This window comes from Sturnira hondurensis, unplaced genomic scaffold (genome assembly GCF_014824575.4).
Source record: "Sturnira hondurensis isolate 20B ecotype Veracruz unplaced genomic scaffold, ASM1482457v3 Scaffold0021490, whole genome shotgun sequence".
In the NCBI taxonomy this organism is placed as follows: Eukaryota; Metazoa; Chordata; class Mammalia; order Chiroptera; family Phyllostomidae; genus Sturnira; species Sturnira hondurensis.
The window spans coordinates 1,532,513-1,557,970 of NW_028094121.1; the positions used below are offsets into that span (position 1 = coordinate 1,532,513).

The 25,458-nt window shown below is 39.6% G+C and overlaps 1 protein-coding gene across 10 annotated transcripts in view; it reads left to right on the forward strand.

Annotated features, from left to right (window-relative positions):
• SCMH1 (Scm polycomb group protein homolog 1) overlaps positions 1–25,458 on the forward strand; it is a 137,205-nt gene that overhangs the window by 91,867 nt on the left and 19,880 nt on the right. For all 10 annotated transcript variants that reach the window (XM_037032488.1, XM_037032489.1, XM_037032480.1 and 7 more), the window contains 3 exons: positions 10,094–10,326; positions 13,898–14,024; positions 24,575–24,775. In XM_037032488.1, coding sequence (XP_036888383.1) covers positions 10,094–10,326; positions 13,898–14,024; positions 24,575–24,775 — 561 coding nt within the window. The remainder of the gene's footprint in view (positions 1–10,093; positions 10,327–13,897; positions 14,025–24,574; positions 24,776–25,458) is intronic.

Sequence of the window (25,458 nt, forward strand, 5' to 3'; positions counted from 1 at the left end):
TGTTTTATTTTTCAGAGTTTGTAAACCTTATAGCCAAAAATAAGAGTGGCAAGGGGCACTCATCTCCAGAGAGGCTCATTTCCGAGCCCTTATTCACCCACTTGTCTGTCACTAAACATGTGAACGGCTCTATACCTGGACTGCCCTTCCACCTCCCTTCCACCGAACTTCTTCTTTCACTAAGCTACAGGAAGCAGGAGACTGTCCTCTCTGCAAGAAGCTCTGGCGACCAATATGCCCCTCTTGTCTCCTGAGAAGATGCTTCACTAACCATGTGAGAAAAAGTGCAGGCACCTTGGGTGGTAGTGAAACGAACTCTACTTGGCTACTTTCCCTTTTCCTCTCTCAGATATGCTAGTTCCAGGCCTTGCCTTTGTTTAACACACGGTTTCCTCCCTTCCTGCACACATGCACACACGCTCATGTGCACATGAATGTCTCTGTCCTTATTTCACCTTTGGCCTTACACTCTGATCACAACTAGAAACTCTGAGCTTTATTCATTCATCTATCCAACAATTAGCAGTGTTAGGCTCAGTAATAGAGAAGTGTTTCCTTTCCAGGTTGAGTGACTTAAATGAAAAGTGGGTGTGCGAATGCATAGTACCATGTAGTCTGTAAATGGATGTCCACTGTCTGTTAGCTGTATCTGAATTAAGATGCCTAGACATCCCAGGAAAAGGGAACTGCACACACACAGGCATTTTAAGTGCTCTATTTGGTCAGGAGGAAAATATTTATGAGATGAGGTATATGCAGTGAGCCAGACCTCCCATAACAGGTTTTCTCTTATTGTATGCCTGTGGTACACAAATAGAAATAGGAATATGAGAAATGAAATGAGCAGCACTAGGTTATGAAATGGGATCTGGGTTCTCTTGCTGATTCTAATTATATCTGCCCAAGAGACAAAAAAATTCTGTTTCATGCCTCTCTTCTATCTTCCTTAAGCTGCCCCTTGGCTCTGCCCAGTTCTCTTTCCTGCCCTCACCAACCACAGATGCCTGAGAATGGTAGCAGTTTTTCAGCATGTGTAATGAAACAGCTGGCCTCTTTTAAACTTCCTGGAAATAGCGTGGAGTAACTTAGGCAGTTTATAAATTTGACCAACATACCTGCTGTTTCCCTGGGAATACTTAGATCCACGAAGTTTTCTTTGGCCAGCTTTTACTGTAACGCTGCCTGTATGCCAGCACCAATACATCAACTTGCAAAGTCCCCCATTTAAAATAAATGTATGTGGTTCTTAGGAAAGTCATATTGGAAACCAGTAATATAAACTCTGTGTTATTACATTTTCCCCTTAATTCCCTAGATGAATTTTGAGAAAATATTACAGTTATAAATGAGAGTTTCTGAATATCAATAATGACTAAAAGAAAAACAAAATATAAACATTCATGTACATCAAGAACATGAGGGGAACTTGGCAAACTCTTAAAGAAAAACAGAAGATTATGAGGGTGAAATGGTAAAAAGGCAGGAGCTGGTAAGATTCTGAAATGCATTGTCTTATGCTAAGGAAAGCTGAATGTATTCATTTGGCTGTGGCTGGCTACCAGGCACTTCCTCACAGTGAGCTTTCACACCCATCGCCTCTCTGCATAGTTTAGACTTGACCAGACACACACAGACTCATCTGAGAAGACAGAGCCCTCCATCTGCTGAAATTGCTCTGGAATCCTCTTAATTATTGCCCCAGGCAGCTAGGATCAGTCACTCTTTTGAGTTTCAATAATAAGAAGCTTTTGAAGTTGGCTTGTGGTCCCATCATGATGATTTTATTATCCTTCTGTTTTCCCCAGTCTCTACAGATTGATCAGCCTAAAAGGACCCCAGGAAAACATGAAATGTCTTTATTATTCAGAGGTCCTCTCTTCATTCTGTAGTAATAAGGGTCAAGAGGGGAAGGAGCTAGATATGAAGAACTGAAAGTGTTAATTGAGTTAAATAGGCCCAGAAGGAAACCTCTGCTTTATTAAATGAACTGGAATTTAGGGGAATGGAGCTTCAGCCTTGGCATCAGCCCAGCTGGCAGCATATAGCTGAACCCAGCCAAGCTGAGCAAAGCTAATAAAGAACACATCCTGTAAATTATTGTGCTAAAGCCAATGAATGATACACTGCCGTGAAAGAAAACAAGACCCCAGTCCAGGAAACTGATAAACCAAATGGGTTTTCTCATGTTCTTTTTTCTTTTCCATGGTTTATGTTCTATGTCATGTAGATACAGATTCGTACAGACATGTGTGCACATGCACACACACACTAGCTGGACTTTATTTTTGATTGTTGTTCAAGTACAGTTGTCTGCCTTTTCCCCCACCTCTCTCCCCACCCCAGCCATTCCCACCTTCTTCCCCTGACTTCACACCCCGTCCTTGGTTTTGTCTATGTGTCCTTTATAGTTGGACTCTGAAAACCCTTCACCCTTTTCCCCCCATTATCCCCTCCTATCTCCCCTCTACTTTACTGTCCGTTTGTTCTTAACTTCAATGTCTCTGGTTATATTTTGCTTGCTTGTTTATTTTGTTGATTAAGTTCCACTTAAAAATGAGGTCATATGGTGTTTGTCTTTCACCGCCTGGCTTATTTCACTTAGCATAATGCTCTCCAGTTCCATCCATGCTGTTGCGAAGGGTAGGAGCTCCTTCTTTCTTTTTGCTGGGTAGAATTCTATTATGTAAATGTACCATCGTTTTTTGATCCATTCATTTGATGATGAGGTTGCTTCCAGCACTTGGCTATTGTAAATTGTGCTGCTATGAACATTGGGGTGCATAGGTTCTTTTGGATTGGTGTTTCAGGGTTGTTAGAAAATAATCCTAGCACTGGAATTGGCAGGTCAAAAGGCAGTTCCATTTTTAGTTTTCTGAGGAAATTCCATTCTGTTTTCCATAGTGACTGCACCAGTTGCAATCCCACCAACAGTGCACTAGGGTCCCCTTTTCTCCACATCCTCTCCAACACTTGTTCATTGCTTTGTTCATGTTGGCTATTCTGATGGGTGTGAAATGGTATCTCATTGTGGTTTTAATTTGCATCTCTATTTTTTTCATTGGATTGTGTTTTTATTACAGATTTTAGGAGTTTTTAAAATATATTCTGGATATTCTCTTTCTGGCATATGTGTTTTGCATATCTTTTCCCACCTCTGGATTTTTTTTTACTCTCTTGGTGTTATCATATGATGAACAGAATTTTTTTTTATTTTAACAGAGTCATATATGTTCATCTTTTATAATTAATGCATTGTGTGTCCTGTTTAATCAATCTTTGCTTACCCCCAAATTTTGAAAATATTCCCCACTGTGTTCTTCCAGAAGTTTAATGTTTTAGCTTTCACATTAATTTTCATATCTGGTATGAAGTGTAGGTTTCAAGTCACATTTTTGGGTTTTTTTGCCAAGTGGATATCTATTTGACTCACCACAATTTTATTGATGAGATCTTTTATCCTCCACCCATTCCAGCCACACACACAGAATTACAGGGACACCTTTATTGTAAATTAGATGCCTGCGTATGTACGTCTATTTCCGGACTCTCTGTTTTGCTCCATGGATCCGTTTGTCTATCTTTACACCAATAAACATATATTAATTACTGTAATTTCATAATGGGTCTTGATACCTGGTGGTGTAAGTATTCCCTCTACCTTTGCTGTTACTCATCAAGATTGACTTGGCTATTCTAGATCCTTTGCATTTCCGAATAAAACTCAGAATTAATTTGTTGATTTGAGTGCACATACCCAAATATTTTTTAAACCTGGGATTTTAATTGGAATTGCATTGACTCTCTATATCAATTTGATGATAAATGAGAGCTTGACAGTATTGAGTCTTCCAGTCCATGAATGTGATATATCCCTTTATGGCCACATGGTATCTAGAACTTCTTTAATTTCTCTGAGAATATTTTATAGTTTTTCGTATAGATGTCTTGCACATGTTCACTATATATTTGACTTGGGGTTTTTAATTTATTTTCTAATTGGTGGTGTATATAGAAATATAACAGCCCTGGCTGATGTGGCTCAGTGAATTGAGTGCCAGCCTGTGAACCTAAGTGTTGCTGGTTTGATTCCCAGTCAGAGCACATGCCTGGGTTGCGGGCCAGGTCCCCAGTATAGGGTGCACTAGAGGCAACCACACATTGATGTTTCTCTCCCTCTCTTTCTCTTTCCCTTCCCCTCTAAAAATAAAAACTAAATTTAAAAAAAAATTTAAAGATATACAGCAGATCTTTGTATATTGAGTTGTATTTCATGACCTCTCAAAATCAATTTTTTAACAGATTTTGTAGGTTGGAGGGGTACAGTTTATGTAAAAAATATTGTCATGCAAATAAAACTTCTTTATATTTTACATTTATAGATTTTATTTATTTTTTCTTTTTTGTTATCTTGGCCTCCAATGCAATGTTGAAAAGAAGTGGTAACAGTGGGTATTGTTGTTTTGTTCCGTAATTCAGTAAGGAAGTCTTCAATATTTCACCATTAAGTATACTGTTGGCTGTAGATTTCTTTATAGATGCCTTTTTCTGTTAAAAACATTTCTTCTGCCCTGGCTGGTGTAGCTCAGTGGATTGAGCATGGCCTGCGAACCACACGATCGCAGTTCGATTCCCAGTCAGGGCACATGCCTGGGTTGCAGGCCAGTTCCCAGCAGGGGACTCACTAGAGGCAACCATACATCGGTATTTCTCTCCTTCTCTCTGTCCCTTCCCCTGTAAAGATAAATAAATAAAAAATAAATAAAAACACAAGAAAACATTCCTTCTATTCCTAGTATGCTGATAATTTTTCTCATGAATGGGTGTTGAATTTTGACAGCATTTTTTTCTGCATTTATTGGGATGATAAATGTTTTCATCTTTATTTTGTTAATGTAGTGAGTTCAGCTGATTTTTTCCATTATACCTTTGTATTCCTGAAATAAACCCAACTTAGTCATGATATATTATCCTTTTTATATATTGCTGTATTTGATTTGCTAATATTTTGTTATGGATTTTGTATCTTATGATCATGAGAATATTAGTCTGTAATTTGTCTTTTTGTAATATCTCTGTCATGTTTTGGTACAAGGGTTACATTGGCCTCACAAAATGAGTCAGAGAGTGTTACTTTTTCTATTTATCTAAAGATATTTTGTACAATTTGTTATCATTTCTTTCTTAAATATTTGCTAGAATTCACCAGTGAAGCATCTGTGCCTGGAATTTTATGTAGAGAAAGGTTTTTAATTGCAATTTCAAGTTTAAAATTATGTATAGGGCTCTTCATTGTCTGTTTTTATGTACATTTTAACAAGTTCTGTTTTTTCAAGGAAGTTGGCTATTTCATGTAAAATTTCAAATTTATCTATAACATCCTGTTACTATCTTCTCAACGTCTGAAGGATCTCTATTATTCTTGATATTTGTGGGTTGTGTTTTCTTTATACACTTTTTAATCAGGCTTGTTAAAGGGCTATCTCAAAGAACCAACCTTTGACTTTATTAATTTTTTCTGTTATATGTCTACTTCCTTTCTTCATTGACTTATTCACTCATCTCTATTATTTTCTTACATTTCGTTTCTTTGAGTTTAGTTTGCTACTTTTTCCTAGTTTTTGAAATAGAAGATTAGATCGTTGATATTTCACCTTTCTTGTCTTCTGATATAAACAGTTAGAGCTGTAAAATTCCCTCTGAGCACTGCGTTAGCTGAATCTCACACATTTGGATATGTCACATTTCTATGAATTTAAAGTTCCAAACGTGTTTTATTTCTGTTTTAATTTATTTGATATACGAGGTGCTTGCAAGTATGTGTTTTTTAATTTCTTAGCATTTGAGGGTTTTCTAATTAATTTTCTGTTATTAATTTTTATTTAATTGCCACTGTAGTTAGGGGAAATTCTGTGTTCTTTCACTTCTTTGGACTTTATTGAAGATTGCTTTTTCATCTCACATATTCCATAAGCATTTGAAAAGAATGTATATTTTACATTTATTGGGTGTAGTGTCCTATATGTGTCAGATTGGTTGGTTATTTATTTATGTTATTAGTTGGTTATTTGTATTACTCAAATCTTTTCCATCCTTACTGATTTTTCTTCTACTTCTTGATCTATCAGTTACTGAGAAGTTAAAATCTCCGATTTACAATTGTGGAATTGTCAGTTTTTCTTTTTCATTCTTTAAAGTTTTGCTTTACATATGTTTATGTTATTAGGTACATAGGAATTCAGGTTTATTATATAGTTTCCTTTTGAATTGACTGTAGTCATGAGCCACATAATGATGTTTTGGGCAACAACAGACTGCATGTACAAAGGTGGTCCCACAAGATTATAATGGAGCTGAAAAATTCCTGTTGTGTAGTGACATCCCAGCCCTCGTAACATCATAACACAATGCATTAATCATGTACTGCTGATTTTTAGATGGGTTTAGAGATACAAACCTCATTGTGTTACAGTTGCTTATAGGCTTGTAGCTAGGAGTGGTTGACTGTACTGTACAGCCAAGGGGTGGTATTAGGTATTAGGTATTAGGTCCTACCATTTTGGTTTGTGTAAGTATAGTGTATGATGTTTGTACAATGATAAAATCATCTGCAATACATTTCTCAGAATGTATCTCCATTGTTAAGCAGCATGGGACTATATTTTATCTTGATGAAATGCCCCTTTGTAGTTGTCATACTTCTTGCCTTAAAAGAACTGTCTTTTGGTCAATGTTTACAGGGTATATATTTTGCCATCTACTTGCTTTTTCTTCCTTTGTCATATTTCAAGGTCCTTTTATAAAATAGATATAATTGGATTCTGGAGGTTTTTTGGCTTAGTATATCTATTTTTTCTATTATTTTACTTAACTTGTTTTTAGTAAGTGGCAAAAGGTGTGTGTGTTCTGAAGAGAAACCAGAGTATTTAACTCATTATTAATATAATTATTTATTTGGGTTTGACTATCATTTTGCATTTTGATTTTTGTTTTGTCTTTATTCTAAGTTCTTCCTCATTTCTTTTTTCTTCTTTCTTGCCTTATTTGGAATTAATCAAGTATGTCTTATTATTTCATAATTCTCTCCTTAGCTTTTAGTGATACATTCTTATATAATACTTCAAGTAGTTACCTTATGCAAATATACATCTTGGACTTATTTAAGTCTACCTTAAAAATGCTCTCTAACCATTCCCCAAATAATGCGAAAGTCTTAACAAAGTTTTGCTCTATTTACCCCCCATTTTTGTCCTTTGTGGCTATTGCTTTTATATAATTTACTAAAATATATGTACGTATATACATTGGTATGTATGTATGTATTATAAGCCCTACAAGCTATTTTTTAAAATTCTTGTTCTAAATAGTCAATAGTCTTCTTGGTTCTACACACGTATCTACCCTTTCTTATGCTCTTCATTCCTTCCTGCAGTCTCATCCTCCCGTCTAGGAGTACTTTCCTTCAGCCTGAAGATCTTCCTTTTTATGTTTTGTAATTTAGGTCTTCTGGTAACAAATCCTCTCAGCTTTGATTTGTCTGAAAATGTTATTTAATCTTCTTTTTTGGAAGATATTTGCACTGAGTATAAAACTCTAGAATGAGTATATATGTAATTATCTTTAAAGGGCTAAAATATATCAACAGCCAACCTGGAGTTCAATACATATTAAAAAGATCCACATTTCTTGGATGTGGGCCTTCTTAGGCTCCTAATTGAGAACCTAATAGGGCTTCATCTCCTTAGCCCTGAAAAACCATCTTACTCTTGAGAAAATTAGGGCTTAGTTCTTTGACCTCTCTTCTTAAAATTTCACAATCCTGAGGAAATCAGCCATGTGTTTGAGATAGAGCTTCTCCTTTTAGTGAGACCTTGTCTCCTAAAACCTCAAAATAATGGGAGATTTTATTCTACATTTTAGATGCTCTCAGCCTTGCTTCACAGCTCCAGTGCACAGGCTCAGAATTCATTAAATGTTCCATGGGGGAAATTGGCCACATACATGGAGCTCCACAAGTTCCCGTCTGTCATAGAAATCTCTGATTTCTCTTTCGTCCAGTAGAGCTCCTCTGCACAGGCCAACCCTGACCCTAAGTTCATGCCCTTGAATTGGCAAATGCCCTTAGGAAAGAAAATGGTGTCAGCTGCCACACAAGCCCTTCCCAGACAGGTCTGGAAAGTTCATCTAGTGAGTTCTTCTAATCTCCATGATTACTACAGCACTGCAGTGTTTTTCACAATAATTTATCTGACTTTTCTGATTGTTTCATCTACAACATTGCACTGTCATAATCTGTTACATCCTGCCTGGAAGCATAAGAAACGTAACCTTCTACCCTTCCATCAGAATGAGGTTTTAACTAGTCTCTCCAATTCTGATCTTGCCCTGCCCACTCCCAGAGCAACAGCCACAGTGTTCCTGTTAAGTACATCGTGTTACTCCTGTGCTTAAAACCCTCCAGAGCTGCCCTTCAAACTTAGAGTAAGTTCAGGTTCATTGTCTTTTTTTTAAGGTTTTATTTCTGTATTTATTTTTAGAAAGTGGAAAAACGAGGGAGAAAGAAAGGGAGAGAAACATCAGTGATGTGTGAAAGAAACATCACACACATCCTAACCAGGGTCTTGGCCCACAACCCAGGTATTTGCCCTGACTGGGAACTGAACCAATGACCCTTTGGTTCACAGGCTGGTGCTCAATCCACCAAGCCACACCAGGCAGGATGAGGTTCATTTTTACAATCTACAAAGTCCTACATCATCTTATTGCTACTCTCTTTCTAACATATTTTCCTTCCACTCTCCCCTTTCCTCACTCAATTCCAGCTATATACTAACCTTCTTTCCATTTCTCAAACACACTAACATGTTGCCATCTCAGAATCTTTGCAATTGTTATATACCCTCTTGAAAGGCTGTTTTCTCAGATCTTCATAAGGCTTTGCCTTTATTTCATTTGGGAGCTCTGTGCAAATGTCACCTCTTGAAAGAGGATTTTCCTCTATCTTTTTAAGCTTGCTTTAATTTTGATAATACCAATTACCTAATACTGAGCAATTACCTAATATCATATTGTATGTGTGTTTGTTTATTTTCTGTCTCCCCCACCAGAAGGTAAGCCCCTTAAGAGGGGAAACTATATCTGTTTTGTGCACTGTTCTATCCCTGGGCCTTCTTAGAACAGAGCATAATCTATAGTAAATGCTCAACAAATACTCATGGAGTGAATTAGATATCCCTTATCTTGAAGAATGATCAATTTAAGGAGAAGATGAAGGACTGGAGTAAAATTGAAAGTACATAGGTATCTACAGAATGTTTTGGGGAAGGAGACACTGACTTAGTTGGGGTGAGTCAAACAAGGCATCAATAAAGAGGCAAGTATTAAAAATTGAATATTGGTGTGTGTCTGACCAGGAAAAATAGAGACATCAACATTTCCTTAACACAAATGACTTAGTGTTAAGGAAACAGTGGGTCTAGAACTTGGAGGTGGGTGGCAGGAAGTGACATCACATATAACTGGAGAGCAAGGAAGGGGGAAAAAAGTCACAGAAGTCCTTGGATATCAGAATAAAAGAGTTTGGACTTTACCCTAAAGATAATATGGAGCAAAGATTTTTCAGGTGAGGAGAAATGCAGGCAGATGTATTTGTTTCCATGTGTTTCATTATGCAACACTCACGCTGAAACTTTAAGTGGACTGATGTAGAAAATTTCTGACTTGGTTAAAGGGCCTAGTTCCAAAACATGAGACATCATCTCAACTCATGGTGTAACCTGGGAAAGGCATCATTTTCTCTTCTGAAATTCCATTCTTCATTCTTAGAAGGAAAGGATTGTATCCCTGTGGTTGTGTTTATGTGTTTTAATTTGATGCCTTGGGGAGAATTTTTTAATTTTTTCTACTACACCTGCCAGAAATAATTAAAACTTCCAATTCTAGCTAACCTAACCTCAGCTCTCCTCTGAGGTTTTCTAACATTTAGGTCAAATGCCAGGAAAATAGTAGCAAGACTAGTAGCAAGTCTTTTTTCCCTCTGGCTGGGATCGGAATACAGGTGGGGGAGGGGGTGATAGAATAAGTCTTTTTCTTGCAGTTGTGATTCCAAAGAGTCCCTATCCTGCATCTGATGTGAACACTGAGAAGCCCAGCATCCACTGCAGCACCAAAACTGACTTGGAGCATCAACCAGGGCAGAGAGGGCGTAAACCAGGAAAGAAGCGGGGCCGGACACCTAAGCCCCTCATTCCCCATCCCATCGCCACCCCATCTAAGTCAGCTGAACCTTTGAAATTCCCAAAGAAGAGGGGTCCCAAACCTGGCAGTAAGGTAGGTAAAAATGTGGGTTTCTCAGAAAGGAATAAAGGGTTATCAAGGGGTAACCCATTCATATCCATCCATTTGGGAAAGGGGAGTGTCCAGCCCTATCCTCCACCTTGTGCATGCTCTTAAGAGGAATCTCCTAGGTTGTCATCCCTACTTAGCTACTTACCTGGGAATCGATAACATTAGATACAGTGTGATGTGGATAAGAAACAAATTTTGGCTTTGAAAGTTACTCTCATTCAAAGGAATTCTGATCCAATGTCCTCCATAGATGGAAGGCCCTGGTCCTGATTGTTAACCTACCAAAAGTGAATGCCCAGGCATGTAAACAAAAAGAGGAAATTGATTTGATTTCGTAAATATATTTTTTCTATTCCTGCCCCTTCTTTAAAAAAAAACAACAACTATCAAATACCTACTAAGCATGAGGTTCTATACCAGACCCCATTATATATCACATAATTTTCACAAAACCATGGAAGATGATAATGTGAATGTTATTTAAGAGTTAAGTAAATTGAGACTTGCAGATATGAAATGACCTCCCTAAGGCCACATGGCAAAGGCTACAGAGCTGGGTCCCCAGATTGTCTAGTTTCAATGTCACTGCTGCTCTACCACACATCCACTCCCTCGCATTTTTTGAGGGAGCTAACACTTCCCTTTAGTGTAGGAAAAGACTGCTGAGTCAATCTTCACTGAGCATTGTCCCTAAAAGTACCACCTTTAAGTCATGACCAGTCCTTCATGCGTACCTTCCTTAGGGAAACCATTGATGCCAAAGTTCCTCAGCGGCTTCTCTGGGGCTCCCTTTGGCATCACCTTCTGCACTCCCTTCCTCCCTGTTCTGGATTTCTCTGCAGCTCCTTCCTGAACGGGACTGCCTGACTTCCACCATGGAGATGATGCCCAGTCCTCCTGGGAACTCCATTCCGGTCTCCTGAGTTCTTCCCTAGGTTTTGTTTGTTGGTTGGTCCATATTCTTTTGTTTATTAGCTCCAGCTGACTTCAGTCCTAGACTATAAGCTCCCCAAGGTTAGGAACGTACTCTTTTTCTTCTCTCTTTCTCCTGCAGTGCCTTATATATCAGTCTCTTGAGAGATGTTCAGTGTACGCGAATGGGTGGATGGATGGTTCGAGTGATGATGTTCTAACTGAGATTGTTTCTGTTGTTGGCTTTGAATTCTCGATGTCACATCCTAGTATTTGTATGTAACACATAACGCTCCTGACCTACTACCACTAACCCCTGACGCAGGTTCTGATTTACTTTTGTCTCCATAACTCTAATTCTCATGTTGTGGAGGAGGGTCTGAAGGCCCTAGGATTGCAAGGCCAGAGAAGCTGTGCTTTTGATGATGCGAAGACATCTTGAAGATAGTCAGATTAAGGAGGGAGAAAATTTGTGAGGTTCTGAAGATGGTCAGATCAAGGAGGGAGAAAATTTGTCTGTGAGGTTCTGAAGACAGAACCAGAACCAAACAAGCAGAAACTCAAGCAGACAGGCTTTTTCTCAGGATAAAGAAACTGTTAAATTCATTCTAAAATGCAGGGTCTGGCAAAAGTAAGGCCTGTTAGAGTGTGGTTGGTAGGGTAATAATGTGGGTGTAATAGTTTATAGTTTTAATTCGAACATTTCACCTGAAATGTCATATGGTGTGCTTGAGTGTAATATTGTTATGTTACAAAATTTCATGCTGATTATTTTGTAATAAAAGATTGTGTAATAAAGCAGGGGCGCTATTTCTGCCAGACCCTGTAGCAGCAGTGATCGCCCGTTATTAGAGGCGTTTCATCAGGGACTGGTTGGATGACTATAGGCGAGGCATGTTTTCAGGGACGAGGAAGCAGACACTAGATGGATGGTTGGATTAAATAGCCTTTAAGGTCCTTCAGAACCTAAGAGCTGTGACTCTATGATTGCCTCTCCTCGGCTGCTTCAGCCAGTCCCAAACATAAGTCATCTTTCTTTCCAGCCTCTTGAAGACAATAATTCTCATCTTATCCTGTGTTTAAATGACCTGGCATTTGACTCCCTGATTCCCCTTCCTGGTATTTTTACCTACTGCTATAAGTGTATATCCTTTCATTTTAGCCCATAACCCTTATATTCCTTTCTGAAGCAAAGTGGTCTTGTGACTAGAGGCTTTGAAACCAGACAAACTTGGTTTTGTATCCCACCTCCATTTGTTACCACCTGTGTGATTTTGGGAAAGCTTCTTTGAGTAAGACTCTGAGCCCTAATTTTCTCATCAATGAAATGGAGATGAGGTAATATATGAATAGATATAATACATGTAATTGCACCTATCTCAAATAGTAATACATAATGTCTTCCATTTTCCTGGTTTCTTCTACAATATTTGGTCACCTAACTTACCAGGATTGTCCCTTTAGGGACCGCATGAAATCCTATCACCAACTCAGTGAGTTGAACCTGGTATTCTTTCCTACCCTGACTCATTGTTTATTTGGATTTTTACTTTTAGCAATATAAAAAAAGATGAGCAGCTGTCCATGTCTCATGTATGCTTTCATAGGTGTTTGCGTGACCACTTTCACTGGCCAGGCCGTCTTACAGTATATGTGTGCTGTTGTGGGTGCTCTCTCTTTGGATAATAGTGCCCCTAGGAGACAGACAGGTTTATACAGCCCCCGGCAGTGGACCCTACGTGGCACTTAGTGAAAAGGGGGCTTCTGGACCTCAATGATGATTGTTTTGCTTGCATTAGAAAAGAAAGGCTTTTAGAAAACTTTATCTTGGCAAGAACCTTCTGAGATCCTTCTCTCCCAGAGGCTGCCCTGACCACCATAGGGAAAATTCTAGATATGTCTCAGATCATTTTTATTGCTTCCCTCATTGGCACTCTGTACTTTATGCTTCATGGAAAAACATGACATGTATATGTCAAGTGTCATGGTAGTAATCATATCAAAATCAGACTCCCAGGAAGCCCCAGGCTAATAGCAAATGCTTTTATAAATATATGTGATGACAATACCTTGTGACAGAGGTAGCAACAATACCAAGAACAGAGATAGCACGAAATAGACAGTAACTAGAAAAAATCTAGAAACATTTCCTGGATAAACAAATATTTGTAAGATTAAAAAAAGAAAGGTCATTTCAAACGGAACAGTTTATTATTATAAAGGTATAGACCAGGCATGGTTTTTAGAAAAGTAATGCAGTTAGAGATTACTGGAGTACAGCGTTGAAGATAATAAGTGGCAGGAGATGAACCCAAGAGGTAGGCAGAGGAAAGTAGTTTGTAGAACTAGAGGAAGGGACATTTCTACTTTTCGGGAAAGAGAAAGTAAGTATGAAAGGCAGTGAATTAAGCTCTGGCTGTACAGAAGCCCAGAATATTGTTCACTGGCTCAGAAAATATTTACTAAGCACCTGCTGTATGTACAGCTTTGGACAAGATACTGTGTGCAAAATAAAGATAAAATACAGTCCCATCTACAAATATATTTTTGTTTCATGGGTGAATTAAAGGCTAGGAATAGGGGAATGAGAAGACAAGTTACCTATCATGGGTAGCAAACTTTTCCTCATCCATTTTGACAGAGGAAACCTCGGACTTTGATGAACCCACCACCCACCTCACCAACAACCAGCACCCCTGAACCGGACACCAGCACTGTACCCCAAGATGCTGCCACCATCCCAAGCTCAGCCATGCAGGCCCCCACAGGTAAGAGCAGATCATGGTACTAGCTGCAACAGCCCCAGGCCCCTGTGTCTGCACTTTCTCATTTTTCCCCACTAATTAGCCCCCTATCTATTTGTAAACCTATGTACGATCTTTTTTTAAAATTATCTTTGGCATTTGAAATAGCTTCAGAGACACCTCCATCCTATCAAAAATAATCAAAGAAACTTGGGTAGGTAGTCTGTGAACTCAGAGTTGGGGAGCTAGGGTGGCCCAGTTTATAATATTACAAATCCTTTCCAGTTCAGGGTGCTCCATTCTTAGTGATTCCTTCCAGAACCCTTCCAGCATTGCAATAATCCTGACACTGCTCAAGGTCACACAGAATGAGCCAGGGTCCAACTGGGGAATGGTGACACCATGATTAATAAAATCTGCCATAGCCTGGCCTAGAGCAGGCAGTGGATACAAAGTTAGTTCCCATTTTTCCTAGGCTATGAGATTTAGGCCAAGGATGGCACTGTCAGAAGAGATGGTTGGCTTTATTTAAATGGAATAGTGAGGCATGGTCATGAAGATTCCTCTGCTGTGGGTCTTCTACTTGTTGAAAAGGCACCTAAGCAGCATCTAGAATGATGTAGGGTAAACCAAGCAGGTATACAGGCATCTTGGAAGGGACATTTCTACTTTTAGAAAGATTTGAAGATTTGAAGATTATAAGATTTGAAGTCAGTTCCCTTTCTGAGCTTTAGAGTCCCTTCAGATGCTAACAATAAAAGTTATCATACATTAAAAGCTATGTTCCAGACTATATTCTTTTTTTAGCAATTAACTTCGGTATTTTGCTGCTAAAATATCAACAGCTCAATTAAAAATATGCGTTCAAGTAGTTTTTTCATGGGGTCTATAGAATATAAAGGACTCAACTATATTCTTTATTACCTACCTTTTACTTTTTAATTGTACAACACTTTTTAAGAATTATTATATGCTCATAGTCTAAAGGAAAATGAACTCTACAAGAATTATTACAAAAATGAAAGCAAACAGACCCCCATCCCCTATTATTTACTGCTCACCAAAAACAATCTCTTTTTTTCTAAAGATTTTATTTATTTATCTTTAGAGGGAAAGGGAAGGAGAGAGGGAGAGAAATATCAATGTATGGTTGCCTCTCATGTGTCCCCTGCTGGGAACTGGCCTGCAACTGAGGCATGTGCCCTGACTGGGAATTGAACCACCATCCTCTGGTTCTCAGGCCTGTGCTCAATCCACTGAGCTACACCAGCCAGGGCAACAATCCCTTTTTTAAAATATATTTTATTGATTGTGCTATTACAGTTGTCCCATTTTTTCTCCTTTATTTCCTTCTACCTTGCACACACCCTCCCACCCACATTCCCCCACTTTAGTTCATGTCCATGGGTCATACATACAAGTTTTTTGGCTTCTACATTTCCTGTACTATTCTTAACCTCCCCCTGTCTATTTTCTACCTACCATTTATGCCACTTATTCTCTTTACCTTTTTCCCCTCTCTCACCCTCCCACTCTCCTGCTAATAACCCTCCATGTGATCTTTATTTTTGTGATTCTGTTCCTGTTCTAGTTGTTTGCTTGGTTTTTTATTTTTGTTTTAGGTGTGGTTGTTAATAACTGTGAGTTCGTTGTCATTTTACTGTTCATATTTTTTATCTTCTTTTTCTTAGATAAATCCCTTTAACATTTCATATAATAAGGGCTTGGTGATGATGAACTCTTTGAACTGGACCTTATCTGAGAAGCACTTTATCTGCCCTTCCATTCTAAATGAAAGCTTTGCTGGATAGAGCAATCTTGGTTGTAGGTCCTGGCCTTTCATGACTTGGAATACTTTTTTAAAGCCCCTTCTCACCTGTAAGGTCTCTTTTGAGAAATCAGCTGACAGTCTTAAGGGCACTCCTTTGTAGGTAACTGTCTCCTTTTCTCTTGCTGCTTTTAAATTTCTCTCCTTATCTTTAATCTTGGGTAATGTAATTATGTGCCTTGGCATGTTCTTCCTTGGGTCCACCTTCTTTGGGACTCTCTGAGCTTCCTGGACTTCCTGGAAGTCTATTTCCTTTGTAGATTGGGGAAGTTCTTCTTCATTATTTGTTCAAATAAGTTTTAAATTTCTTGCTCTTTCTCTTCTCCTTCTGGTACCCCTATGATTTGGATGTTGGAACATTTAAAGATGTCCTGGAGGTTCTTAAGCCTATCCTCATTTTTTTGAATTCTTGTTTCTTCATTCTTTTCTGGTTGAATGTTTTTATCTTCCTTCTGGTCCACACTGTTTATATGAGTCCCAGTTTCTTTCCCATCACTCTTGGTTCCCTGTGTATTTTCCTTTATTTCCCTTAGCGTAGCCTTCATTTTTTCATCTAATTTGCAACCAAATTCAACCAATTCTGTGAGTGTTCTGATTACCAGTGTTTTAAACTGTGCATCTGATAGATTGGCTATCTCTTCATTGATGAGTTGTATTTTTTCTGGAGCTTTGATCTGTTCTTTCATTTGGGCCTTTTTTTTTTTATTGCCTTGGTGTGCCTGGTATGTAGTAAGAGGCAGAGCCTAGGTGTTCACCAGGGCAGGCAACTTCCTCCCTGTGCTGTGATGCTGTATGTGGGGTAGGGGTCCGAGAGGGAACAATGCTGCTTGCTTCCTTCTCTGCCAGAAGTTTTCAGTCACTTCTCCTGCTACCCACAATCAAATTGGGCCCTTCTGGTGCTGATTCCCGGGTGGGTGGGTTTGTGTATGTTCTAGGACCCTGTGGGCCTCTTCAATGAACTCTCCTGTGAGGCTGGGAGCATCTCAACCCCCTTAACCCCCACCGGTGTTTTCAATCAGAGGTTTGAGGCTTTATTTCCCTGCCCTGGTACCCTGGGTTGAGTGGTCTGTCTCCCTTCCGAATTGCTCCTCCCAGTTTATCTGCATGCAAATGTGGGACTGCCAGCTTCACCAGCCACCACCTTGCCAGCCAGGTGCAGCCTTGCCTGTCCCACTTCACAATCTGCCGCCTCGCCAGTCTGCCAGGTGCTGCCTTGCCGCCATGAGTCCTCTCCACTGGCTGCCAGTCTCCCCACCTCCTACTGGTCTGCATAAATGTTTCTTCTTTAATTCCTTGGTTGTCAGACTTCCATACAGTTAGATTTTCTGTCAGTTCTGGTTGTTTTTTATTTTTAAATTGTTGTTGTCCTTCTTTTCGTTGTATAAGGAAGCACTGTGTGTCTACCTATGCCTCCATCTTGGCCGGAAGCCCAATGCTTTTAATTTAGTTGATTCTCTCATTTACCTCCGTATAAGAAAATGGGATGTTTTTTTAATTTCTCTTAATTTTATTCCTTTTAGAAAACGTAATGTTTTTTAAATCTGTCTTAATTTTTTTGTTTTTATTGTTGTGCAATTATAGTTGTCCTCATTTTCCCCCAGTTACTCTCCCGCTGCCCTACCCACCCCAGTTGTCGTTGTCCATGGGTCCTTTATACATGTTGCTTCACGACCCTTCCCCTTCTCTGCCCCGTTATCCTCTCCTCCTCTCTTCTGGTTACTGTCAGTTTGTTCTTTATTTCCATGTCTCTGGTTCTATTTTGCTCGCTTGTTTATTTTGTTGATTAGGTTCCACTTAAAGGTGAGATCATATGGTATTTGTCTGTCACTGTCTGGCTTATTACTCTCCAGTTCCATCCATGCTGTCTAGAAGGGTAGGAGTTTCTTCTTCCTGTCTGCTACATAGTATTCCATTGTGTAAATGTACCACAGTTTCTTGATCCATTCATTTACTGATGGGCACTTAGGCTGTTTCCAGCACTTGGCTATTGTAAATTGCGCCACTATGAACATGGGGGTACATAGGTCCTTTTGAATTGGTGTTTCAGGGTTCTTAGGGTATAATATTGCCATTTTTTAGCTTTAGGCATGGTTCAACTAACAACCCAATTTAGATGATGAAGATTTAATTCTTCTTGATATCCTAGCTCCTTATCCACCCACGTGTACTTCCCTATCTTAATACTATATGAATACCCTATATTTTATTAGGTTGAAATTCAGTATTTTGTTATTGTAACTTGTTAAATGCTCTTCTCAGTAGAGACATGTAATTAACTATGACTGTTTTTCCTTTGTTGCACAACATTTTGATTTCAGAGTAAATCTTGTTAATTTTTTATTATTTGTTTATGTCACTATGTATTTATTCAAACTTAAACTGCCTTACTACTGTATACATCTCTCTTTATGTTCAAATACATTATATATTATGTCCATTGAACTCTGAAAGAAATCTATCCTGGAGGCCTTGGAAGTTCTCGACACCCTTTTCACCGGTCTTCCGTGTTATCCTCAGTTTGCTGCTTTCCATGCTTTCCATGTCTTTGTTTTCCCCTGTAAATATTTCTTATATGTACTTCTTTAGTTTTGTATAGAACCTGTTTATTCTCTTTGAAGCTTCTCTTCATACCCACTATTCTGAAAGTTCACCTAAGGTATGAGTATCTTTACCTACAACGCTGGACACTTAGGATTCCCATTTCCATTCCTTAGTTTCTTGACATTTTTAAAAATTCATTCATCAGTGACTTTCTACTTTTTCCTATTCACTCTTTCTGGCATACATGTTACTCAGGTGTAGAACCGCTTGAACCCCTCTAATACTCTTAAGTTTCTGTATTCTTCTTCCTATTCTCTTTGTCTTTTGCTCCACTTTCTTAAAGCTTTTCTCAATTGTCTCTTTCAACTTTGTATTGAGCTTATTGTTTCTGACATCTCCCTTTTAAAAGTATCATTATTTATTATTGTAGTGGCATTTTCCAAAGGGTGTTTGGTGGAAAACCAGTCTTGCAAAATGCTCTCCATAAAAGGATTTATCATACATTTAGGAAATTGGTCACATACAATTAGGAAATGCTTACATTCTGCTTCCTTGCTCTTGAATATTTGTATCTACTTTGAAGATCTTTCTTGTTCTCTGAGAGTTTTACTGGACTTTTTTTTTAGGTTACAGCAAAATTGAGCAGTGGTTATAGGGACTTTCTTCCCATATCCTCCTGGCACCCCCACATGTATAGCCTTCTCCATTATCATCATCCCCCACAGAGTGGCACATTTATTTCCATTGAGGAACCTACATTGAAATGTTATCATCACCCTAAGCCCATAGTTTACATTAGGGTTCTTTCTTGGGGTTGTATATTCTGTGAGTTTCAACAAGTGTGTAACAACATGTATTCACCATTATAGGGCCCACTTATATGTGGATTTTTTCAGTAAATATACAGTTGGCCCTCCATAGCCTTAGGTTTTGCATTCACAGATTCAACCAACCACAGAGCAAAACAGTATTTTCCATGGGTTTTCACTGCATAGTGGTCAGCACTCCTAACCCCCACATCTGTATTTCTTCCCTGGATTGTGACTTTTGTGTTGTATCTAAAAAGTCATTGCCATACTCAAGGTCATCTTGGCTTTCTCCTATGTTATCTTCTAGAAGGTTTATAGTTTTGACTTTTACATTTAGGTATGTGATCTGTTTTGAGTTAATTTTTGTGAAGAATGCAAGGTCTGCATCTAGATTCAATTTTTGGTATATGCATCATTTGTTGAAAATATGATCTTTGCTCCACTGTATTGCCTTTGCTCTTTTGTGAAAGATCAGTTAACTACATTTAAGTGGGACAATTTCTGGACTCTCTTTTTGTTCCATTGATCTATTTGTCAATTCTTTCACCAATAAACACCATCTTGATTGCTATAGCTTTATAGTAAGTCTTGAAGTTGAGTAGCATCAGTCTTTCACCTCTGTTCTTCTACAACATTGTGTTAGCTATTCTAATCTCTTGCCACTCCATATAAACTTTCCATAAGTTTGTCAATAGCCACCAAGTAACTTGCCAAGTAACTTGCCAAGTAACTTTGATTAAGATGGCATCGTATCTGTAGATCAAGTTGGAAAGAAGTGACATCTTGACAATGAGTCTTCTGTCCATAAACATGGAATGTCTCTCCATTTATTTCATTATTTTATTCATCAGCTCTATAGTCTTCCTCATATAAATTTTGTTAGATTTATGCCTAAGTGTTTTGTCCTCCTTCTTTCTCTCCTTTTCTTTCTCTGTCTCTAAAATCAATGAACATATTCTTGGGTGAGGATTAAGAAAATAATAATAATAAATAAAAGTCTCATCAGTTTACAGCATCAGGCTCCAGATGTAGGATCTCCTGATCTAAATCAGATCCAGGTGCAAATCAGACCTCCCAGGCACAGTTTCCCAGGCTCAGCTCCTTGACTGTAGTTCTCCAATCTGAAGACCTGTGAACTAAAGAAGCCTGTGTCTAGTGTGGTGGTTACCAGAGAGGAAGTCAGGGGGAGTATGAGAGGGTAATGAGGGTCAAATATATGATGATAGAAGGAAACTTGACTTTGTGTGGTGAGCACACGAAGAAATATACAGATGATGTATTATGGAATTTTACACTTGAAATTTTTATCTTCCTAACCAGTGTTACCCCAATAAATTTCATAAAATTTTTAAAAAATAAGTAAAGTGCACTGTGAAATAACAGTGAGACATACTGGGGGGAAAAGGAACATGTATGTTGTCTGCTCCTCACGTACCCAGCATACAGTGGTTGGATGGGCAGAGAATAACTTACAGATACACCTGTTCAGAGGGGAGAAAAACTAGAGGCGCACAGCAGTCACTGTTCTATACAAATTCCGAAATCCAGTTTGGCACATGTTGCCAATTCATTAATTTGATCCAGTACTACTTTCTGGGAGCTGTTTTTCATTACTCTTGGTTTTGTCCTCTGAATCGTCATTCCTTTTCCATGAGAAAACTGAGATTGCTTTCTCCATCTTCTGCCCGCCTATAAAAAAGATTGGGGGCTCTAAAGGATTCTTTTCATTTTGTACCAGCTTTGTCTTTTTAGTCCTAACTGGCGATGCTTCCACCAGAATGATTCTCTTAAAATCTTGAGGGATTGTCTGTGAATTCTGTTGGGATTTACTTCATTAAACAAAAGCTACAACCACAGATCTCTTAAAGATAAGCCCTTCTCTGGTTTGGCTTCCTGTGCAGCTGTTGTGAGACAATGCCCAACAGATTCTATTGTTTAAGGGAGAGAATCTGAGAGATTTACCCTTAAGATTATAGGGCCTTTTGGTCTGAGGGAGTCTGTGGAGCATAGTTTTAAATCACTCTGACTTCTCAGCAAGAGATTTTGTTTTCCCATTCTGGATTTGACACTTTCTCAATTTAGGATATTTGCCTCATGGAGAGATTGGAAATGAGAAGCAAGTTTGCTTGTGAACTCTGCAAGTCCTGAGTTTTTTTATGTTTTATGTTTTATTTGTTTCAAAATGATTCCTCATCTTGCATTTTTATCAAAGGTAGTGAAAAGAAGCTGGTGGCACCTGCATCACCGTAGCTCTTTCACTGAGTTCATCAGGTACAAGTATTTCCTTGTTCTTCAAGTGACAGGGCTGCCCAACTTCCCATCACTACCTCATGTGTCCCCTGTCCTCCATCTCCCAATAAGATTTTTCTCACTTTCCTTTCAGCTCTCTCCGACAGCCTTCTCAGCACTTTCTTGGTGGCCCTTTATGCTTCTTTCTGATTCCCAATCCCAAAGACAATGTCATATGTGTCTGGCTTTTGTTACTGCTGCACCCTATTTCTGGCACTACAATCTGTTCCTATAATCTTTTGCTACATAACAAACCACCACAAAACTTGATGGCTGGAAACAACGGTGTGGGCAGGGCCGAGTGGCAGCAGCTTGTCTCTGTTCCATGCCGTGTCAGTGTGGCAGCCAGACTAGGGCTGGAGGATCACTCCCATACATGCTGACAAGGTGCTGCTGGCTGTCAGTTTCTGTCCACATGGACCTCACCACGGGGCGGCTTTGCCTACTCACACGTGGTAGTTGGGTTCCAAGAGTAAATGTCCCAAGAAACAGGAAGTAGAAACTGCTAGTGTTTTAAACCTTAGGCTTAGAAACTGACAATGTCATTTCCACCATAGTGTATTGGTCAAATATCACAGAGATCTATGTAAGGAATGTCAAAGAATTTGGAGGCCATGTTTTAAAACTGCCACACTCTTCCCTTGCTGGTGTAGCTAATTGGGTTGAGCATTGGCCTGAGAACTGAAAGGTTGCCAGTTCAATTCCCAATCCAGGCACATGCCTGGGTTGCAGGCCAGGTCCCCAGTTGGGGGCACATGAGAGGGAACTGATTGATGTTTCTTTTCCTATTGTTCTCCCTCCCTTCCCTTCCAAAAAATAAAATCTTTAAAAATAAGTAAATAAATCTGCCACATTCTTGTAAGGGTTTCATAGTTTTTCTTTTATATTTCATGCTTTAATCCATGTAGAATTTCTTTTTTAAATCATTAATGGATTTAATGTGTTCCTTTTCTTGTGTTTTAATTAGATGATGTTTTCATACAGTGAAATATACAAATCTGAAGTGTATAATTTGATGAATTTTAGTCAGTGTAAGCACCTTGTAACTAACTGCTCCCCAAACTCCCCAGAAGTTTTCCTCATGCCTCCTTACAGTCTTCACTTTCACCTTTGATTTCTATCACTGTAGATTAGATTTTTCTGTTCTTGAACTTAATATAGATGGAATCATAGCATATATATACTTTTTTTCTCTCTGGTTTATTTCTCTCAAAATGATGTTTGTGAGAAGCGCCCTATCAATGGTTTGTTGTTTTATACTGCTAAATGATATTTTAATAAGTGATGATGCCACAATTTGTATATCTATTTTCTTGTTTATGGACATTTGGATTGGTTCATGTTTTGGACTGTTATGACTAAGCTGCCATGAACAGCCTTATAAAGTTTTCATTTATTTTCATTAGTCTTCTTATCTCTTTGAGTTCTTGCATTTTTATTTTGTTTTCAGCTAAATGGTCAAGCTTAAAAATTTTTATTGATTTTAAAGAGAGAGAGAAAGGGGGAGAGAGAGAGAAACATCAGTTTGTTGTTCCACTTATTTATGGATTAATTGGTTGCTTCTTGTGTGTGCTGTGATCCGGGTCAAACCTGCAACCCTGGCATATTGGAACAATGTTCTAACCTCCTGAGCTACATGACCAGGGCAAAAAAATCATGTTTTGACATGGAAGTCCTATTTCTTAACAGACTTCAACCAGTCCTTCAGTTGTTAGATCTACCTCCACACCCATCTCCAGAGGCACCTGCCTGTTCTTGGGTCTTTTGTGAATTGTAAAATGAAACAGGTTGGTTCTCATCATTGCCCATTTTTGGTTAAGGATTCGGCTTTCCTAGATCTGCTGAGTCAGTTACTACTTTGCTGGTGTCCTTTCCTGCTTCCAAAATTTTATGCTGTCTTCCCTTGTTATCTGGCTCCATTTTAATGGGTTTCAGGAGAAAACATAGTTAAATATTTATTTCAATTTATCTTATTTATCCTTTTTTCCTTTTCACCTCTCATTTTCTACAGCCGTTCTCTCCCTTTCTATTTATCATTTTCGTCTCTCTACCTTTCTTCCCCTTAGAATCAGAATGATACAAGTGGGAGAGTCCTCAGAGAGCAGCTGGCCCAGCCCCTCGTTTTACAGGTCGTAGGCATGAGGCCGTAGAGGGTGGCAGTTCCTCCACAGCCCACACAGCTACCGCTCTTAATCTTTTTGGCCTCTAAAAACAAAGGGGACTTTTTGCCCTCCAACCCCTTCAGTGTGAGAAAGGAGAGTACCCCTGCTCAAGTGGAAGCCTAGAAGGCAGGTCAGCAGGGGGAATGCCATAGCTGTGCAGGCTGTGGCGAGTCCTCTCCAGAGACCAAGGAAGCAGCTCCATTTAGGACTGCCTCTGTCTCCGGTGCCTGCCCGCCCCCTGCCCCACCACAGCGCCTGTTAGGAGAGTGCCCAGCTGTCTTAACAGGAGACGCTTCTGAAACAAACAGACATCTGAGGGCCTCAAGGGCCTCAAGGGCATCAAGCCCCTTCCATGTTTTTCTTTATTCCTTTTTTTCCTCTTTTTATTGCTTTCTTTGGGCCTGAGTGTTGATATAGAAGATAAAAAGGGGACCTCAAGGTCCGGAACAGAAAGCAAGGCAAGTGACCAGTGGTGTGACCATTTTAAGTCCAAGACCACACACACACACACAACCACACTCTTGCTAATATTGCCGTGGCCCCACAACTCCTTACACATATAAGGTAAGACAGATAAAGAATATGTGAGGCAACCACGTACCAAAAATGGATGTGTGTGTGTATGTATGTATGTATCTATGAAATTGTTTAGATTTTCTCTTCAGTGCACAGAAGACAAAGTGCAAGTTCCGTGCCTTGGCTTTTGGTCAGGCTGTTCTTCCAGCAGGCTATGTTCCCAGAGCCTTTGGTCATGCAATTTGGGCTGGAAGCAGCTGGGCACAGCCACCCTCTGCCCCCTCCCACACTGTGTCACTAACTTAGCAGCTGGGAGTCCTGCCCAGACCGGAGTCCAGGGTAGAGAAGATAGAAGAGCGCCCTGTTATCTAACTTCTCTATCCCAAGTACTCTGTAAGGTTCTTTAATTTAATTCTTTGTCTCCTGCAGTTTGTATTTACTTGAACAAGAACGGCAGCACAGGCCCCCACTTAGATAAGAAGAAGGTCCAGCAGCTCCCTGACCATTTCGGGCCAGCCCGTGCCTCTGTGGTGTTGCAGCAGGCTGTCCAGGCTTGCATCGACTGTGCTTATCACCAGAAAACTGTCTTCAGCTTCCTCAAACAGGGCCACGGTGGTGAGGTTATCTCAGGTAAGCTCCCTTGGGCCAGTATGGCCTCCCAGCCAGAGGACGAGGCCTTCTCAACTGGCTAATTTCTGACAAAGCCATCCTGGTCCCCACTTCACACCTGAAGGCTCTAGAGAAGGGTGAAGGTGTGCTCTTCCACAGAGAGTCCTCGTTTTCTACACCCAGAGCCTCTCTGAGTCTCATGCATACCTCTGCAAGTAGAGTACCCGCGCAGACTGTTAGGGTCCTGATTCCTCTGTTGGCTGCCTGCTTGGCCTCTCCATACAGCGAATACGTGAGTGTGGCACCCCAGACGATAGAAAACTCAGGAGGGGGCTGTACTGTGGCAACAGGGGAGTTTCTCCAAACTGCCACAGCCTCCCACCTGGTGTGAGGGAACCTCGAACTCTTCTTTCATTCTTTTGACTCCTTAGCTTCCTAGTTCGGAGCCAGCCCTGATACAAGGGAGTTAAATTCCAGGGCCGAGTGGGAAGGGCCAATCCCTCTTTCTTTCCTGCTATGAGAATCTGAGTCAGCTGTACAGTGAGTTGTTGTTTTCACTGAGAACACTTACTTTTTCTGCTGTGCCCCTATTCTGTTTCAGTTTTCGTAAGTCCAAAACCCTATTCTTGACCCACCAAACCTATGAAGACTTGACCTAAAGCCTCTCAATTTTAACTGCATGCTACTCCATAACCTCCCATTCC